General features: G+C 38.7%; 1 protein-coding gene across 5 annotated transcripts in view; it reads right to left on the reverse strand.

Moving 5' to 3' along the window:
- The window catches only part of RAI14 (retinoic acid induced 14), an 88383-nt gene that overhangs the window by 6968 nt on the left and 61910 nt on the right, over positions 1 to 19505 (reverse strand). For 2 of the 5 annotated variants that reach the window (XM_029961539.1, XM_029961538.1), the window contains exons 4-13: positions 11951 to 12039; positions 10062 to 10126; positions 7689 to 7746; positions 7366 to 7436; positions 5817 to 5923; positions 3460 to 3638; positions 2758 to 2786; positions 1734 to 1820; positions 997 to 1083; positions 246 to 303 (exon numbers count right to left, since the gene is read on the reverse strand). In XM_029961539.1, the coding sequence (XP_029817399.1) occupies positions 246 to 303; positions 997 to 1083; positions 1734 to 1820; positions 2758 to 2786; positions 3460 to 3638; positions 5817 to 5923; positions 7366 to 7436; positions 7689 to 7746; positions 10062 to 10126; positions 11951 to 12039 (830 nt within the window). Of the gene's footprint in view, positions 1 to 245; positions 304 to 996; positions 1084 to 1733; positions 1821 to 2757; positions 2787 to 3459; positions 3639 to 5816; positions 5924 to 7365; positions 7437 to 7688; positions 7747 to 10061; positions 10127 to 11950; positions 12040 to 15636; positions 15783 to 19505 lie in introns of those variants that run through there. The other 3 variants (XM_029961541.1, XM_029961540.1, XM_018077280.2) reach the window with 2 other exon arrangements.

Below are 19505 nucleotides of genomic sequence, written 5' to 3' on the forward strand. Positions count from 1 at the left end.
GACCACTAAATGCAGTGAACAAACAAACTGTTCCTATAAACTCCCCAAAAAAGTGTTAAAGTTCACTCAACAGAAGCAGGAGGTTTTAGTGGGAAGCTGCTAGTGGAATTACAAAACATTACTCTCAATACTTAGTGTGTCTCATGTTCTAAGCAGAAAGGCACAGAGGATTTCTGACCAGTTTTCAACATTTTATGCCACCTAAAATGCCTAACCAAAGATGAAAGTAAGGATTAACTGTATACCTGTTGTGCTGTCACTCAGTCTGTCTTTATTATCTCTATGCAAGGAACTGAATTCTTCCTGCCAAGACATCAAAAGAAAATGTTTTCACAGAATGCAGTTGTAAAGTTGGACAGCTCACCAAAAAGAACTACAGACAGTATAGATCCTGCTGGATAAAGCCTGTCAAAGTGGATTTCTTTTATTTCTGAAGTCTCGTTTAATTGTAGCATCTTTAATGTCTGTTAAAGCCATTCAAGTTCCATTGCCCAATTCTCATTAAATACTAAGGAAATAAGGGCAACTATCTTGTAGATAATTTGAAAGACTGCAGCCCCTGTGATAAATAATAGCAATATATTGACATGTATTTAAGAAAAAAAAAATCTTCAATGCCATAAGGTAAAGATCAGGTAGAACACACTCAATTGTTTCCCTGATGTCTTTTGGTAAAAGGGTCTCTTTTTGCACTGCTCAATTCCATGCCCTTTGCTGGTATTAGAAAATGAACTCTTGTAGCATTAATACTTACTTTCATAACCATATTCCTAAACACTAACTAATCTATGACCATTTCTATATACATATTTGTTAAACTTTAGAGTAATCTACATTTGCTTTATAAATTACACGTAAATAGATTTGGACTTCTTTTTGTTCCTAAAAGTCAGCTAATTAGGTTGCAGAAGACTCTGCAGTCAGCAAAATAGAACATTAAGCAAAACAGATACTGTACTTTCCTTCCCTAAGCTCATAAGAACAGAGCACTGATACCTTGCACACTTGATCAGCAAAGAAAGCCTGTCCTTTTCCAGTCATGGGAGTTGAAGTTGATGAGTGTGGAGAGGACAAATCATTAAGCTGTAAAAGATTTTTATACAAATAGGTATGTATTTGTACACGCACATATAACTACCTCTCTAACATCTGCCCATATACACACACACACACATGCATTAAAGAGTACTTTTCCCTGCACTAACATAAGTCACAATTCTAGATTATTTCCGAAGAGCAGGCCTAATTATTTAGGGCTCTTCTGAGCCAGTATTACATAAGGATTGTAGTTATTACACAGGTAACATTCTACTTTAAGATTAAACCCAGCTGTTAAATAGATTTCTATAGTATCAAAATGCATTTATTTACTTCTATATGCATATATTAACATAATAATGTGTACATATATATATATATGTATAATCAAAATATACAGAATTATTTACTTATTGAAATCAGCAAAACCAGGACAACTTCAACTTGAGTTTGAAAAAGCACTTGTACACTAACATTTGCACATTTTATCTTAGGCCATGCTGTATTTCAAGCAATTTTCCTTAGTTAACCTAACCAACATGTGCTTTCATGGTGTCATCCTAACGTAAGGAAAAGCACTCATTGTAAGGCATATAAAATAACAGTGACAGAGCAAATCCAGCCCACATAATTCACATAATGTTCAAAATGCCTTATACCCCCTAAAAGTATCTCAAAATTGGTCTTTTCTTTACCTGAATAGGACTGATAGGAGGAGGTGGGGCTTTGCGTTTTTTTGGAGTTCCACTTCTTTCTGAACTTAATTTAGAGCCTTGATCATGCTGAAAGTTTCACCAGCCAGAAAATGTAGGTTTGTTAGTTTGGTTAGTAAAGTCCGAGCAAGTTGTTTTATAAAAAAAATAAAATAAAATCCCACATTAATATCAACCTTAGCAGCTCATGCAGTGCCTTTTTTTCCTATGTAAAGACCGTATCTCTACTAACATAAAGATATGAAACATGCCTGACAACAAGAATCTGCTCCCTTGTAACCCATGCTTCAGTGAAAACAAACAAGATTTAGTGAAAAAGCAGAAGCTGACAACAGATTTAGCACCAGTGATCTTAAATAATTCCATTCATACATAGCCCAGTCATGCCCTTCTTCATGGCTTCTTCCATCTTTCCTCTCCACTGGCTTCTGCCTGAGCTCCCTGAAAAACCTACCTCTCCACTCAGAGAAGGAATGAACCAATGCACAGTGCCCTCATCTACTTTCCAGCCACCAGCAGGTCTACAAGGTTTAGGTGCACTCCAAGATATGATATTAAACACAACATTTAAGAAACCAGGATAACTGCCTAAATCTGCTGGGATTCTCACAGGACGGGGTCTCCAGTAACCAGAGATAACTTTCAATTACATGTTTTAGAGATAGGGTATTTTTCTAGACCACCTCCTCTACAGTTGGAAGAGATAGGGAGTCCAAAAGCCAAGCTCCTGCCTTATACATGAAAAAAGCACACATGCACATACACACTCGCACTCCCTTCCTTGTCTCACTAAGGGTGCTGGCTGCTTATACGGAGAGAAGCCAAGTCTAAAAGCAATGTTTCTGAAACACATTTCTTAACTAAGCAACAAAAACCTTTTACACAGTAGTCATGGCAACACATCTCACAGTGACATTCACTATTGCTTCCAGTCCTGTCAGTTACTAGTTCTTATGGTACACGCCTAGATAGTTCTGAGTATTTTCAAAACCAAAAGGACAAATACCTGCTTCGCTTTTGTCGGTGATTTTGTATCTGTGAAGCAGAAAAGAGGTGGAATAAATAACCGTTAACAAAGGAAAAGTTATTTGCCATTCTTAGCCCACCCCTCGGCTCTACTTCCCATATCACAGATAAACAGCTTGATTTTTAAATTCCTGTCTGAAAGCTGAAAAACATAATTTCCAAATGCCATTTGAATCACACCCTTTCTCTGCTACTGTTTGGGTTTTATACTGAGATAAAATCTGAAGAATCACGACAATTCTTATTCTATTATAGTCTCACACCATTCTTCCACATTAAGCTTCCTACTTCAGAAATCCATCTTAGTTTGACCATAAAATCTTCTGCCTGCTCTAGTTCCTTCTTCAACCCCTCTGCTGAGAGGTTGTATGTTCCACTGACTCTCCCACCTAATAAAAAAGAATCTATTCCAAATTGTATTCAATGTATTCAAAACTTCACAATGCTGCTACATCAACTTACCTTTTCTTTCTCCAAAACACCTCTTTTTGCCCTCAGGGCTTTATCCCATGCTAAATATTACCATCTATGGCAAAGAGGTTTTGAGAAGTCTCAGCCGGATGATCTTGAAAATGGTTTTTGCCACATTTCAGATTACAGTTTGAAGTAAATTTGTTGAGTGCTAAACATCTACATAGCACATTCAAGAAGGGACAAACTGCACTCAGCCTCTCTTACATACCCACATCCTGAGATAACTTTGATGACAGGAGGTTCTGGATCCCTGTATTCTCAGAGAGCTTGGCGTAATGCAGGGCGTTCTGTCCAAAGACATCTACTAAACTGACATCTGCACCCCTCCTAAGGAAAGCGTCCACCATGTTAAGGTTACCAGCTTCACAAGCCATCATCAAAGCAGTTCTGAACAAAAAAAAAAACAAAACACAAAACCAAAACACAGAGAACAAGTGTCAAGAACATACTCTTTAAGCAGCTCATTTTTTCAGGAAAAGAAGTGTGATGGTTATTGTGCAATAACGTCCCTCCTCTTCCTCATACATACTCTCCAGCTGCAAAGACAGGTCATTTCTAAAAATGGCTTCCTGAGATCAAGAGGAGAGTCATAGACAGAAATGGCTGCAGGATAAAGTCAGACTAACAAACCTCACTGCTACACTACAATTACAGTGGTGGTACAACAGGAAAGCCTTTATTTCATTGCTGCTCTCCTTCACATGCTGCTTTTTAAACAAGAGACAAACAGATTTCAACAAAAAAAACCCAAAAAAACCTCAAAGACCTTCAGTGAGTCCAAGAGACGGGTTTGACCTGAAACCCTGTACTACTGTCATCTTAAAAAAGGAAAAAAGAAAAAAGAAAAGAAGAAATAAGTTCATTAGAGCACAAACCATTCCCTTTCCAACATAGGGTAGCTACACAGTGCCAGATCCTAGAGTAAGGGTAGCATGCAGAAGGAGTCTTTTCCTAACATTTTGTGTCTGCTTTTCTCATTTACTTGAAGAGGTCATAAGAAATGTACAGAATAATTAAAAACACACAAAACCCCTCACTTTTCAAGCATGCTCTAATACTGCCTTCCTGCTTGGGCATAATTCTCCTTTCTCAACATGAAAATGTGCCTAATAGGTTGGCCAAGTTTACTGCCAAACACATTCCTCAGTGCAGATTTGAAGTTGAAATGGTTATAATATTTGCTAAATATTAAGACAAACATTTCACTGATGAATTGAACATACTCCTTGTAATGAGTGAGCCCTGGAGAGGTGATGGCTGCTGCAGTGCTGTGTTAAAAGGTAGTGCTGAGTGGCAATGTGGGTAACACCTCCAGAGTCACAGGGAAGGTTTTAGATTACAAAATAATTCACTGAGTCTGGATAAGACAGAAATCTGGAGATGACATTTTCAAAGGTTATCCCCTTCTTTTCCCAGTAAGGCTTCTCCCGTTTCAGTAAAATCTTAACCACTTTTGTGAACATGAGATGCAGGAGTAGTCACTCCCCTCACCACAATGAAAGCAAGAAGTAAACAGTATATTTCATATTATATCATTCTCTTGCTTCTACACACAGTACTTTCTTAAAAAAAGAAAATACAAAAATGTGAGTCCTATCTATGACAGAAACTCCTTCATCAAATTAATGAAGAAAGTCTTAACACTGTCTGCTGATTATATAGTAAGAAAGTGAGGAGAAGGCAGAGGTCCCAGAGTGTGCAGCAGCTCAGGTTCAAAGCACTGAGGAGGCCATGCAAACTAACAAAGACAAGCAGGCAGTTTTCTTTAGACAACTGAATAAAAGAGTGCACTTATGAACTTTGGACTGATAAAAAACAAGTTAGGGCCAGTCTTATCCTCACAGGTGCTACCAGAGAACAATATCAGCATTGTATCACATATAATAATCAACATTGCTATGAAGTGTAAAGGCCAAGTCTTCTCAATATCCTTCCTTACCTTCACAGTTTAACAAACTGTTTATAAAACAGTCCATAATTTTCAAAGACTCTTGATCTTTGTCAGTATCATTAAAACAAGAGCATTTTTCACTACAAGGATGTTGCTTTTTAAGAACAATTTTCTGATACATGCTCTATCTATTAATGCAAAAACTCTCTAATTGGCACCTCCTAAAACAGCATCTCCACCATAAAGCTTTACTGTACTTTTCTCTTGCTGTTGTGGCTGCATTATGGTAGAAGAAAGAACCCTCCAAAGACTTTGTTCCCAAGTAACAGTTACTAACTCATCCTTAGAAGAAAGCAGCACTTCAAATTGGGACACTGAGAAAGTGATGTGTGGGTAAGTGCTATCAATCAGTTTTGTGTAGGAATTATTTAAAAATGGGATATACTACTCTGGTGGCCCAAGGGAAATCTTACAGGCACATTAGTTTTATAGTTGCATAGCTTCTGTTTCATCTTTTCCTTTAGGCATAATTTTGCAAGCTTTCTCAATAATGAGGATGTCCAGTACAGAAAGCATTATTTCACCTAACATCAACTATTTTAGGAAGAATTTGATGAGAAAGCTTCATTTGACAGTCAGCCTTGGGGAAGAATTAACATGTTAACCTGCTGTACCTTCCATTTTTATCTCTGGTGTTGATGTCTGCTCCATGATCCAGAAGGTATTTGCAGACTTCTGTGTGCCCATTTTGTACTGCAAGCAGCAGAGGTATGTTCCCATCCTAGAAATGCATTTAAAGAAACTATGAACAATATTCCATCCACTTACAAATAAGACTCTGAGATTTGAACACAGCTATGAATTTTATCTCTATGTAGCATAAATGAGGTGCTATAAGTACATTTTTCTTATATACCACAAATGCAGCTGAGTTTACTTTAATTCCTTCTTGATTACTAGGGATGATGCAAAACATAAGGAGTAGGGTTGCTTTTTTCCTTTTATACTCCCTTTGCTGTTTGCTCAGTGCTAAAAGATAGTGATTTTGAAACTACCCAGTATCTTTCAGTAGCTCCACAGCAAAAATGATACTTTTACCTAAGTACAAGGCAAAAATACAATGTTTCATAAAATCATAGAATAATATGTTTGGAAGACCCCCTTAGATGTCATCTGGGGTTTCTCCCACTTTTTTTTCAACACAAAGCTAGGCAAACTTCAAGTTACAGTACATTGCTCAGAGATTTGTCTAGTCAAGTTTTAAGCATCTCCAAAGGTAGAGACAACATTACATCTCTGGGTACCACTTCCAGTGTTTGACCATCTTCAAGGTGAGATTATTTTTCTCTTAGTAGCTAACTGGGATTTCTCAGTTAGGTTCACTACTCAAACTCTGACCACTTCTTATCATCATTTTGTCATGCATCTCTGAGGTTGGTCTGACTCCCTCTTTCCTATGCCCAACCATGATGTAGCCTAAGACATTTTTAAGATACTCCTACAGCCTTCCCTTCTATAGATGGAACAAACCTTTTCTGCCTTTAAAATGCATTTGCTGAAATATTAGGTCTGACCTCTGTGACATATTTGTTTTCATTAGAAAGACCAGGTAAGAAGGGAGTGGATCAAAGTAAAAAATAAACAAACAAGAATTTTTATGCTTTCCCATCTGGCCTGTGCTTTACTTCTGTTAGGTCACCTCCTTCTATCATTTGAGGGTTTTCTATAAGGCAGCTGCATCACCCTCAAAACCAGACCTGGTTGGTTGTAGACACTTCATAACAGTGAATGTAGGGTCCCTGAGCCTTTAGACTACATCAAATATATTTCTTCCCCCTCAGGCTTATCATACTCTGGTTGGGCTTTGTGAGAATTTTGCAGCACTTGCCCACACACTGGACCTTTTTCCAAGCCTACTGGAATCAAGGGAATACTTTTAAATTATGTTTTGAACACATAAGAATTTTTTCTAGCTACTTCTGCCAATGTCACAGTTTAACGATCAGCAAATCCTGCTACTACGGTATCAGATTGTGAAGTGCTTTCACACCTCTGCTACGGCAAGCTGCAAAGGGAACTTCCTCCAACAGAGAAGTCCAGGAGGAAATATAGGCACAGTATTGCTTTGAACTGCTGCACTGAGATGGAGGGTTGTAAGTGCATGGGGTGGAGGGTGGCAAAAGCTCTGAAGCATCTGCAGTACACAACAGAAGAGGTACGTACCACATCTTTGACATTAATGGGACATTTGTGTTCACACAGGAGCTGAACTGCCTGAAGACATCCACTTGCAGCTAAAAAACCCAAATAAAATAAAATTAAAAAAACAAACAACCAAAAAAAATGAAACAAAAAACAAAACAAAACAAAACAAAACAAAAAAAAACAAGTATGAAAGTCCATCAAACCCACCCCATTTTCAAAAATTGTGCTCTGTGCTTCCACTTGCAACACTGCAGCATTAGAGCAGGGTACAACAAAATTGTAGAGCTGGGAATATCAAGCACAACAAAATAGATAGTGCAAGCTTTCCCCAAAGAAGTTACCTGCATAATGCAAAGCTGTTTTCCCAGAATTGTCAGTGCTGTCTGCTGGACATTTACTCTGCACAGTTCAATAAGGAGAAGGGAAAAAAAGGCAATTAGAGAAAGACAAAGAACATAAAACATATCTTTGATGCTAACAGAGTGCTCTGAGAAAAAGTTTATGTGCTGCTTCAGGAAAGAATACTGAAGGAAGGTACAGCTTCCATCTCTAGCAATCTAGTCTTTCCTTTCTTGGTACCAGCTTATACTGAAGATGTAGGAAATCCTCATGATCAGAGACCTATGCCCTAAAATTGTTAAAGTTTCTGAATAATTTAAATCAGAAAATAAAAAAGGAAAGAAATTCCTTTATCTCAGGAAATCTTTTTTTTTTTTTAACATTAGAGTAAGAGATAAAGCAGCCACATCCTAAGGCAATTAGTCTTGCATTTTTTTTTATTTCATTGAATCATAGAATCACAGAATGGTTTGGGTTGGAAGACACCTTAAAGATCATCTAGTTCCAACCTCCTGTCATGGGCAGGTATACCTTCCACCAAATCAGGCTGCTCAGAGCCCCATCCAGCCTGGCCTTGAACTGGGGTGTTCAGGGATGGGGCATCCACAGCTTCTTTAGGCAATCTGTTACAGTGCCTCACTACCCTCTGAGTAAAGGATTTCTTCCTAATATCCAACCTAAACCTCCCCTATCCAAACTTGAGGACGTTTCCTCTTGACCAGTCACAATAGGGTCTCCCCTGAGCCTCCTTTCCCCCAGGCTAAACAGCTCCAGCTCCCTTAGCTGCTCCTCACAGGACTTCTTCTGTAAACCCTTCAACAGCTCAAACACTTTTCTTTAGACAGAAGAAGACAGGACCCTGAAATTATGGGTTTCTGAAAACCAAACATTATAACTTTTTACTTTTAAATGTAGCATTGCCTCCAACACACTTATGATTCTCTAGAAAAATCATATAGATTACTGCATTCTGTAACAAAAATGTTGAGATTCTGCCTGTGTAAAATAATTATTTAGCCTGTTTTAGTTCAACACTAGTTAGACATTCCTCACATGTACACTTTGGTCCCCAGAAGTAAGAAGGCAATCCTAAGAGCACGAAGTACTGGAAAATATTACCAGTGGGCTTGCACTTGTGAACATATTTGGAAATCTGCATATTGTAACAAAACCAGAAAAATATCAACAACAAAATACCAACAAAAGCACTCTGTGGTTGTAGCAAGAACGTGAAAGGGCAGCAGATACTTAGTATTAAACACATATTAATTGCTGCCTGCGATACCACCAGTGACGGCCTGATGGTGCTGTTTATGCAGTAAATGGGTTGGCATCGGCAGCAGCAGAAACCGGCGATGAAATGAGCCTCGGTGGCTAATGACAACCCTTCCCAGGTGTGGACGAGTAAGGGAAGTCAGCTTGCAACATACTGAGGTGGGGATCAGTGTTGCCAGAAACATTGCCAGGGACCAGTCGCAGGACAGTTGGAGAGCCCTGAGGTAACCAGGCAAGAACAGTTTAGAGGTTGGGATATGAGATCCATTCTCTTTCTGTACCATTGGGTTGTTATTAATTATTTCATCTGTAGTCTCAGTCTGAATTCACTATTTCATCTGATACTTACACATAACTCCAAACCTAGAAAAAACCTGTTCCATTCCTCTGATCACTGCCCTGAAAACTTACCAGTATTACTGAAATGAGAGCTGAGATGGACAATGTCTTTGCTTACTAATGCACATCTTCAGCTTCAACACTATGAGAATCTTCTATTAATCTTCAATTTTCTTTTTCTTATTTTTTCCCCCATTCTCTCAACTCCCTTTCTAATCCCTTACTGTTCTTTACCTCATTTCATGGAGGATTTGATTATTTACATATTTTAGGATCTAAACTACTTTGGTTTCTTTTCTCTTTGACTTAAACTTGACAAATGTTTCTATGGTGAACAGACAGAAAGCATTCTAATGGAACAATATCAGAATCCCCCCCAGAAGCAAAAAACCCTTTTCCCCTGTAACTCTCAAATCTACCTAATTCCAAGTCATCCAACCACAAAGACAAAACACGGGAATTGGACTGAAGCTGCAACCTGCTTGAAACCCAGCCCAGCTATGTTAGATCAGCTGTACATGGAAAACTCTGTCTGTAGACCACTCAGAGAAGATACCACATTGTTCTCTATCATCCGTTCACAGTGCCTGAAGAATCTTTAAACTCTTTATGTTAAAATTCTTGATTTGCCTCTCTTGATGTCAAGGAGATAGGACAACAGTATAGCAGTGTGGTGCAGATTATTAGCAGGAAATGTGTCAATGTCTAGTGGACCCAAATGAAAATTTCAAAAATTAAAATTAATTTAACTTTTACTTTACCTGAAGTAACCTCTTGATGCAATCAGGGTGGCTGTTCTTTGCTGCAAGATGTAAAGCACTGTGTCCTAAATGAATAAAAGGAAAGCAAATTAATTATTCAATCATGCCAAAGCAGAGGAATAAGCTCTTCCATGTCAAAGGCAAGATCCTGAATTAACCATCTTGTTCCTATCATGACAAATAAAAAGTAAGGGTAGAGAAAATAAAATAAAAACCTACATCAAGTGGAATGTCTTTACAATAGACTGTTGTTCAGGCAGGTAACAGAATAATCTTAATGTCTTGCTTCAGATAAAGGAGTAACACAAACAATGTGTCAGACTATATCTTGGCAGAAGTAAGTCTAAGATTGTTATGCCTTGTGTCTTAGAAAACAATTTTTCTGTATTACTCAGCCTCACTGCACAAAGATGTCTGTCAGTGTCTTCATGATTTCTGCCATGTGGCAATGAAAAATAACCCAGCACCAGGAGTAAAACATGCCAAATTCACCAGCTACCACGACAATAAATTTGTATAATCCATGAAGTGCATGTAGAGGAAGACTCAAACATAGGCTTACTTTAGTTTGTGTCTCACAGATTCCCTATTCAGTTATTTTATACAGCAGCTACGAGCACATATCAAACACAGGTCTACATCAGTTCGCATTGCAGTTAACTTTTTTAGCACCCATGAGCTCATATTTAGCTATGCAATACAGTGATTTACTGACTACAGATTTATGATGAAAGACTGCAGTCTCTCCTCCCGCTTCATCTTACAGACCATCTGAAAAATTAAACAGGCCAAGACATCAAAAGAACAAATTATCCATGAAACTAAGAAAAGAAGGAGGCAAGATTTAGTACTCAATAAAGACAAAGCCACTTGTGACAGTAAACTCTCATTGCAAATAAGGTGACTTTTACAGACAAGGATTTCCCTAATGAACACTGGGTTGATACTCTCAGGTGAAAGTAGGCAGGCAACCTCTTACTATCCAAACAACTAATAAATCCTGAGGCAAGATGAAGTATGAATCCCGAATAGCAGTCTGCATCAGGTACATATATTCTGTTATCATTGGGTAAAATATGAATGCTTCTTCCAGTATCACAGACACTTCCTTACAGGGGCAAATCATTTACATGTATGACAGAAATTCCCTCAGGCTGCAGTCAGTGGCCAAAACAGAACCCATGAACCCAACACTTACAGATCATTACTAGAGAGACAGAAAGCTGATGGCTTTTCCAGGTGCTCAGCTAGACAGGGAAAATGCTGGCCACAGATTCCACACGTGTCAACTGAAATCTATTAGGAAGAGTTCGCCAGTTTCAAATTCAGCTCCCATCATTCTCCTAGGGGGGTAGTAATTAAGGTATAGGACTTCTGAGAACTGAAACAGCATACTTAATAGCTCTCAGCTCTGTTTTGGCCTGTATCAGCTGTTTTCACTATGTCATAATCCCGAGGAAATGTCTTACTGCAACTCCTGTAAAGTTAATGGGGTTAATAGCTTGGATAAACATAAAAGCAACACTGACGGTCTTGATGTAACCTACAACAATAAAAAGAGTTGGGGAAAATGATTTTTTTTAACTTAAAAACAACAATTTTTAAAAAATTGAGCAACTGTTTTACATCTGGAGTCCACTGCAAATGCTGAAATCTATAGTATTAGGACAAAAGTTTTTAAGGATTTTATACTTTTTAGGACCTCAGAATCCGAATTCTCTGTACAGGAAAGCAAGTATGCCTAAACCTGCAAGTGTTACAACTGCTTTTCCTATAGAGTGTGTGGGGAAAAGCAATGTTGTCAAATCTGCAGTTTCACTCTGCACATCAAGAACTACATAAGTAACTTAAGTGTATTAAGCTACTTGTATAGGTTCAGAGAGGCATACCTGCACCATCCTGGGCTGTCACATCTGCACCATGTGTCACCATGATCCTGAGGCATTCTGCATGCCCTTTCGTGGCTGCCAGGTGAAAACTGGAAGAGAGCATTTACATGTCACTTTTATTTTATTAAGATCTCCTTTCACTCACAAACCACATACTGGCAAGTTCTCTCCTCCCTGTCCTTACACCTTTTGGCATCCCTCCACTGCCTCCCAAGAAGATAATACTTCTGAAAGCGAGATGGTGCAACAAAAGTATTTGTAGCCATACTTTCATACCACACCTCAAACAATGTGTTCCTCTTGAGGACCCTCACTACAAGAAAGATGTTGATGTGCTGGAGCATGTCGAGCAAAGGGCAATGAAGCTGGATAAAGGATTTAAAGAACAAGTCCCATGAGGAGCAGCTGAGGGAGCTGTGGGTGTTTAGTCTGGAGAAAGGGAGGCTCAGGGGAGACATTATTGCTCTCTACAATTCCCTGAAAGGAGGATCGGTCTCTTCTCCCAGGTAACTGGTGACAGGACAAGAGGAAACGGCCTCAAGGTGTGTCAGGGGAGGTTTAGATCGGACATTAGGAAAAATTTCTTGATCAAAAGGGTTGTCAAGCATCAGAAGAGGCTGACGAGGGAAGTGGTGGTGCCACCATCTATGGAAGGCTCTGGATGTATTTAAGAGATGTGTAGATGTGACACTTGAGAGGGGACACAGTTTAGTGGTGGACTTGTAGTGCTGGGTAATGGCTGGACATGATGACCTTAGAGGTCTTTTCTAACCTGAACAACTCAATGTTTCTAATATTTTACACAGGCTGCTGTGTCATTAACCTATACCATATACCTTATGTGCATCTAGTTCCATGCAATTTGTAAACTAACATCCCTAGTGGTATAATATATCCCCAAAGAATGCCTGGGCTTGGGGAATTAATAAAGAAAACATTCAAAATAACTGACTTTGCTCTAGTCATTTTAGTCCATGCTGATTTTCCCCTTTCAGTGAACAAAATTTAGTTCCTCTAAAAATTGGCTCTATGATTCCTTAATTAAACTAAATCAAGTTGTGCTTCTGCACTGCCCTTCAAAGAGCTCATTTTCCCTTCGTGTACAAGGCGGGGGGAAACACTTTACTATATCACTAGGAAAAATCAAAGCTACTGATTATTTGTGAGACTATACCAGAGATCTATTTTTTCCACTTTTGGTTTTGCTGTTCACCTCAAGCACCTGCTTGTTTAAACAGTGGAAAATTGCAGAGGTTACCAACCACACTGTGGCAGGATACACTCTACAGCATCAATTACCCAAGACATAATTACAGAACAAATTGAAGAAATTACACTGAATTTGAGAGCCTTCTTTCAGCTGAAGGTTCATGTTTGATATCCTCATGTTGGGCACCTTAAGATTCACAGAAGCAGGCCTATAGAGGTGCTGCTGACTTCATTTTTGCAAAAATGAAGGAAAAGCTTCTGAAAACACTGTTGGTTATATCCTCCTGAGGCATAGCATGCCGACATTGTCAAGTCATAAGATATGGGCACAGTACCAGCAGACATACTGCTACCACGTGGGTCCTACCAATATCAGCCTGATATACACAGTTTTTCAGTGGAAGTAAGGTAAAAAACAAATCCAAGACAGAACACTTCCAATTGCTATTACATTGTGTGCAAAAAGTTATGACCTTCATCAACATGCCCCAGACTGAAGGAGCCAGTATTCTTGGGATGGTTTCTAATCTCTTTTAAAGAAGACATTAAATTTTTAACAACATTCCCCTGGAATCTAAAGAGAACATCATAAATCGTGGAGCCACACCAACTACTGTACTTAAGAGTTTACATTTTGAACAACTGCTTCCTCTAAGTGCTAAAACTAACATTGGAAGTTCAGCCTGCTAACCAGGGAAACTTGGAACAGCAGGCAGGAATGAAAAGAATATTTCGGGCACATAGTATGTGAACTGCAACAGTGTTTCTCTGAGCCATAGACTTCTTTGCAGCCTTCTTGAAAACTCAGCAGAGAAAAAGACCTAAAGACAAGAGCTGGCAAAGAACAGAGAATTAATGAAAACAGGGGAGCTCCTGAAACAGAGTCGTCTGTCAAGGACAACAACCATGTCACCTCCTAGAAGGAGTCCTTCCACACTGGCTGCTACCAATTGCAAATGGTAGACAGGCAGTGCTTAAGCTTTGAACTATTCCCTGCAAATATAAAAATATTCTGTGTGCTCTTCTCATGCTTGCTACTGCCATAAACAAACTGAAGAGTTAACACTTCCAAGAGTGCAAGAAGCACTGCTGCTGTCTGTTCTCTGGTCATTCAAAATATAAACTTCATGTACTCAGTGACCAAGGCAAAGTTGTGTAAACATTCTTCTTTAGAAGAAGTGGTTTCTCAGGCTCTGGGAAAATTGCTGGGACAGGGACACAACAGGAGTCTGACAAATTCCAACACCTCTAATTTAGCCAGCACAACATACCAGCAAATACCAAATTCAGATACATTTGCGTAGATACAAAATACAACCAAATGCACTTATATATTAGGAAGGCTGTGAAGCACGCACTTGGCTAACTTACACTTGACAATATTCATAGCAATAATAAATACCTGAATAATAATAACTTGGCTAAATCTGGGGCACTGAGGTTTTACAGACAGACTGTGTAGGATGATGCCAAATGCAACATGAATATGCAAGTGTTAAAGAAGTTTTATTTAGGTAAAATCAGACTGCAAAAAAGTATCAGAGAGAAGAAAAATTAACTCTTTTCAGGTCACACTCCTATGAATGCATTAATCCTACCAATGAAAATAATTCCCATGGCAGTTCCCAACAAGTCATCACACAAAGCAGATGATTCATTTCACATTGCCAAAAATATTTTAGAGGAAAAAAAGCCTGATTAAAAATATTGCTTCTCCCAAACTAATAGGATGAAAGAAACATCATCTCTAAGCACAACAGGTGGTTTTGAAGGTGAGAGAACACAGATGACAGATGTAAAGATCTAATGAAAGGAAAAATACAGAAGCTAACTGGAAAGTCCCGTGAAAAGTGAGGATGATAAGGTTTAACTCTCAAGCATTTTTACAGTGGCCAAAGTCACAGAGCATTGGGCTGCTACAGCTCCCTCACAAGTGCTTGCTGTGTCTCCTCCCTTCATCCTTCTACCTCTGCTGTCACATAAACCTGTAGTGAGACATTTTTTCTTAATAATCGAAAAGCAATTGGGAGGGGAATGGGGGGTATCGTTGCTTAGAACTTTTACCAGAAAATTAGCCCTGCATGACAGACAGAGAGAGAGAGGACAATGACTCCAGACTGGGATGAACCTATTACAGTCATATTTAAGTCCGAGTATTTACAGTGTTGGGCAAAAACTTCCCCTGAAGGAGTAATTCTGATTTTAAAGTTAATTCTGCTTTTTTCTTTTTAACTTAAAAAGCCCAAAACCCCAAACAAACAAAAAACAACCCACCTAGAACAAAACAAACAAAAAAATCTGCAAACCCAAACAAGTGAGTAGTAGATACTGAGGACTCCTGTGTAGCAAGGGAGGCTCTTGAAACAAAGAAGCCTGTAGACATTCATTTCAGTATCGAATAATTCTTTACAAGCCACATAATTTCCTAAAAATATTTGAGGCAAAAGCTGCAGGTTTCCAAACACTGGAGTTCTCACCATCTGGATGCCTTAAGCAGTGGTCCATTTTAGTTGCATCTTCCATGAATAAACTTCCCTTGATATGAAAGCAAACAACTTTTCCTCCCATTTCCTGGTTGTGCAATGACTTAGGCAAACAAAAACAAACATATAAGGCCTGATTTGGATGAAGGGCCACACTGAGGGTTGGATTCTCATTCAGCTTAAAATCCCATTATGACATAGTTCATTTTCCCTTCACAATAGATAAGCCTGGTATTATGACTTAGAGCCACATCTTGATACCCCAGCCTGAAGTGATTTGAGATAGATTTCTTTTATTGCTGTAAAACATTTTTATTCTTCCTGAGGGGCAGGATGATCTTTTATTATTGTATCTAGACTTTTCAGTGCAGCAGAGGAGCACTGATTTTCTCACTGGATACACCAGCCACTGGATACAGAAATTAAGCAAGTCAGCATTCAAGACCCACCTCTGCATCAGATTATAAAGATCAGCTGGTTGACACTGATTTTTCCAACTGGGAACATAGAGGTCTCATAATTACTCAGTCGCTAACAAGGCAAAGTAGAAAATTATGTTCTTTGGGAGGAATGCGAAGTCTAGCTGGAGTAAACAGATCTTGAGAATAAGAGCGAACTCACAGCAAAACTTCATCGAGTTCAAGGTCAACTGGAGAGCAGCTACAAGACTATCACCTCAAAGTCTTATCAGGACCTCAAATTTCTTGACCTGAAATGTTACTCAAATAAAAAACTCACACTGATAGATGCTTTTTATGACTGAACAGAGGAGACAGCTGTGTATGACATCCCTGAACTACTTTTAAACAGCAGATTTCTTACAGCTAGGAGATGTCAGCTGGTGAAGCACTTACAACTGTCCTAAACAAAGCTGTCCCTTCTTCAGGGCAAAGAACCTTTTCCACATTTTGGTTGCAAAGGCAAGTTAGCAAGGGAATAAAGACTTCTTTAACCAGCATCAGACAGACAAAGCATAATAGTTCAGATAGAGCCAGTCTTCCCTAGAAGACTGAGTGTTTCCAGCAATTATTTAAATGCCAATTTAACTCAGAAAAGCACCTTAAATTTTACTACTTAGCACACATAAAACATATCTTTACAAATCATTACACCACAGGTAGAAGAACAGAAATAATCCACATTTAGGGGTTAGACTTGTAAAACTGGAACTGACTAGACTTGCTAAGGTAGCAACAAGACATGGGTCTGCTATATCCAGGTTCTCCTTAACCACTTGCACAGCTACTTCCTGCAAAACTGAGCACAATCCTCTTACTGAATATTATTTTGACAGCTGGCTTAAAACAACCGGGTGGTCCATATATCTAGGGAAAGTGTCACAAAAGTAGAGTGGAATGTCATAAAATAAGAAAAAATAAATATCCAGTCTCAATTTAAGACAGTAACCTTCCAATAAGGAAATTTTCATCTGTGAAAAGAAAAACAGGGGAGAAAAAAGCAGAAAAATTACACACAATCAGAGGGTTCAAGCTCTGTTTGGCAAGGTCAAGCTCCAGAATTTTTTTTCTAGGCAAAATTATCATTCTCTGTAACACAGATTTTCTCCAGGGCCTGAAAGTAGTCTGACACATTACTTACCGAAATCCAAAGCAAATAAAGAATTTGGTTGAATTATGGATGCTAAGTGAATATTGTATTTGCTATTTCCTATTATGACAAACTTGGAACACAGTCAAACTTCTATGCAAGCATATAATACTATTGTTCTCTCTCATTTTAATCTGAGTGCTCTGAAAATATTTTAAGTGCAAGAATGTTTGAAATACACTGTGAACTCACATACACGCATTGTCAAGGTTTATTTTGAGTAAAAACATCCCTCCCCAAGACAGATCATTCTTCTTCATTTTCTAATGGATGTCAACCCTTTGTTGACTTTTAAAAAGTTTAACTTCCCTGCCAACAGTCTGATGATTTATAGTTTCCCAACTGACCAATACCTTCACACAAATAAACAAGATTGATAAAATAAAGATACAGAGCTGCTTGGAGTTTTTGTAATGCTAATTTAAAAAACCATATAGAAATGGAAGATACTCAAGCTTCGCTGCTACCAGATCAGACAGGCAATCAATTCACCATCTATCTCAGCCAGAAAGAGACTTACTGATAACCTGGTTTTCTGCACTGACTTGAGCTTTTATACATTTTAGAAGCAGCACCTTGCTTACCATGCCTATTGTCCCTCAAAGCCTCAATTCCCACTTCGATAATGACAGCAAAAAAATATTCAGTAGATGATATCTGGCTTTTGATTGGTTTCCACCACAGGCTGAGTGGCAAAAATGCTAAAGTTCCCAAGGATCTGACCTGGAGGAGGAGAAAGGGCCATGAGTTACCACTAGAGCAGCACATTCTGTGCATGAAGAAATGCTGTCATGCAGAAGGAAGTCCAGTGTGGTCTCCTCTCACGTGTAGCACCATGACCAGTCACTGCAGAATACAGTTTACTTACCCGTGAAGGGCCTGAGGTTTTATCAGCATAAAAACAATTTTGAAAGTAAGACCTTTTTGACACATCCTGAATCTAATTAATAGAAAAATTATCATCTTCATATTAAAAGACTGGGAAAGTCCCAGAGTGGTCCTGAAACTGGAGGTGTTTTCTGCCTTCCCCTCCCAAACCAGAGAGGGCTCTCAGCAAACTAGTAACTTGCTGTTTCAGCAAGGACTATGTTTCTATGGATAGGACATGCCTGGTTCTGCTTCTTCCTTGCATCAGCACATGTAGGTAGGTAACTGTGAGGTTGATGAGCTGATACAGGGAGCAAAACCTGCTGAAAACCAAAGCTGCCTTTACTGTTCCATCACACTGCACAGATGCATGAATCTTCTCAGTGAAAAGGAAGGAACAGCATGTAGAATTTCACCTTAAACTGAAAAACTGAGATTAAACTATGAATGTTTTGCTATGAAAGTAAAAGAATCTTTGTCTTTTCCTGACTGCATTATAAGATACAGTCACTCATTTGAAACAATAAATGTCTTATGAACAGCCAGTCATTTAAATATGGAGGAGCCATACAGATGACATGTTTGGCAGATCAGACTGCCTTAAAAGAAAATCAGACATCTGCAGGTAATTGCCATCAATACTTACCAGTTATTTAGTTTTTTGATATTTTTTTTAAATAAAAATTATAGCTTCACACTGTACCCATTTCATCTCCTCCTAAGAGTAAATGTCACAAATGTGGCTTTTCAATAATGCTGGCAGTTCATGTCATTATCCTGTCAATCACATACATGCAGCCAGAAGAGTGCAAAAATCAGCTTAGGAAAAACAGTTACAGGAAACACATTTTGTGTTTAAGTCAGAGCTGGTATCAGTACAAACTGGGAAAATTAAGTATTCAGAGTTTTAAGACATTCAATCAATGAGTTGCTAGAAACAACTTCTAGAGTGCAGGCAGGTTAAGATTTTAAGAAGTTGACATTGGCAAGTATGGACTTACTAGCAGCTGTGAGAGGATTTTTTTTTCCCCCACTCTCCCCTTTAGCACCCTCCACTGCAAAGTGAAGTGCTGCACACAGACTGTGTTCTTCTATTTTAACATGAGATGGCATTTGCCCTTCCCCAAAACACATAGAACCCTCTGGTAAAAACCCTGCATGCCACTTCTGTGTTAGCTTGTATTCTGGAACAGCTTTAAAAAAACCCCAAAAACTAGACCAAACCAAAAAAAAACCCAACCAACCAAAACCACAACAAACCCCCCCCCCCCCCAAAACCAAAACAAATGCAGTTTTCATATAAAGTTTCCAGCTTTTCATCATAGCATGAAAAGTCTTGTTTCAATCATACACACCTCGAGGTATAGGACATTAATAAAAGGCAAGCC

Source organism: Manacus vitellinus, unplaced genomic scaffold, assembly GCF_001715985.3.
Source record: "Manacus vitellinus isolate BGI_N305 unplaced genomic scaffold, ASM171598v3 scaffold_36_pilon, whole genome shotgun sequence".
Taxonomy (NCBI): Eukaryota; Metazoa; Chordata; class Aves; order Passeriformes; family Pipridae; genus Manacus; species Manacus vitellinus.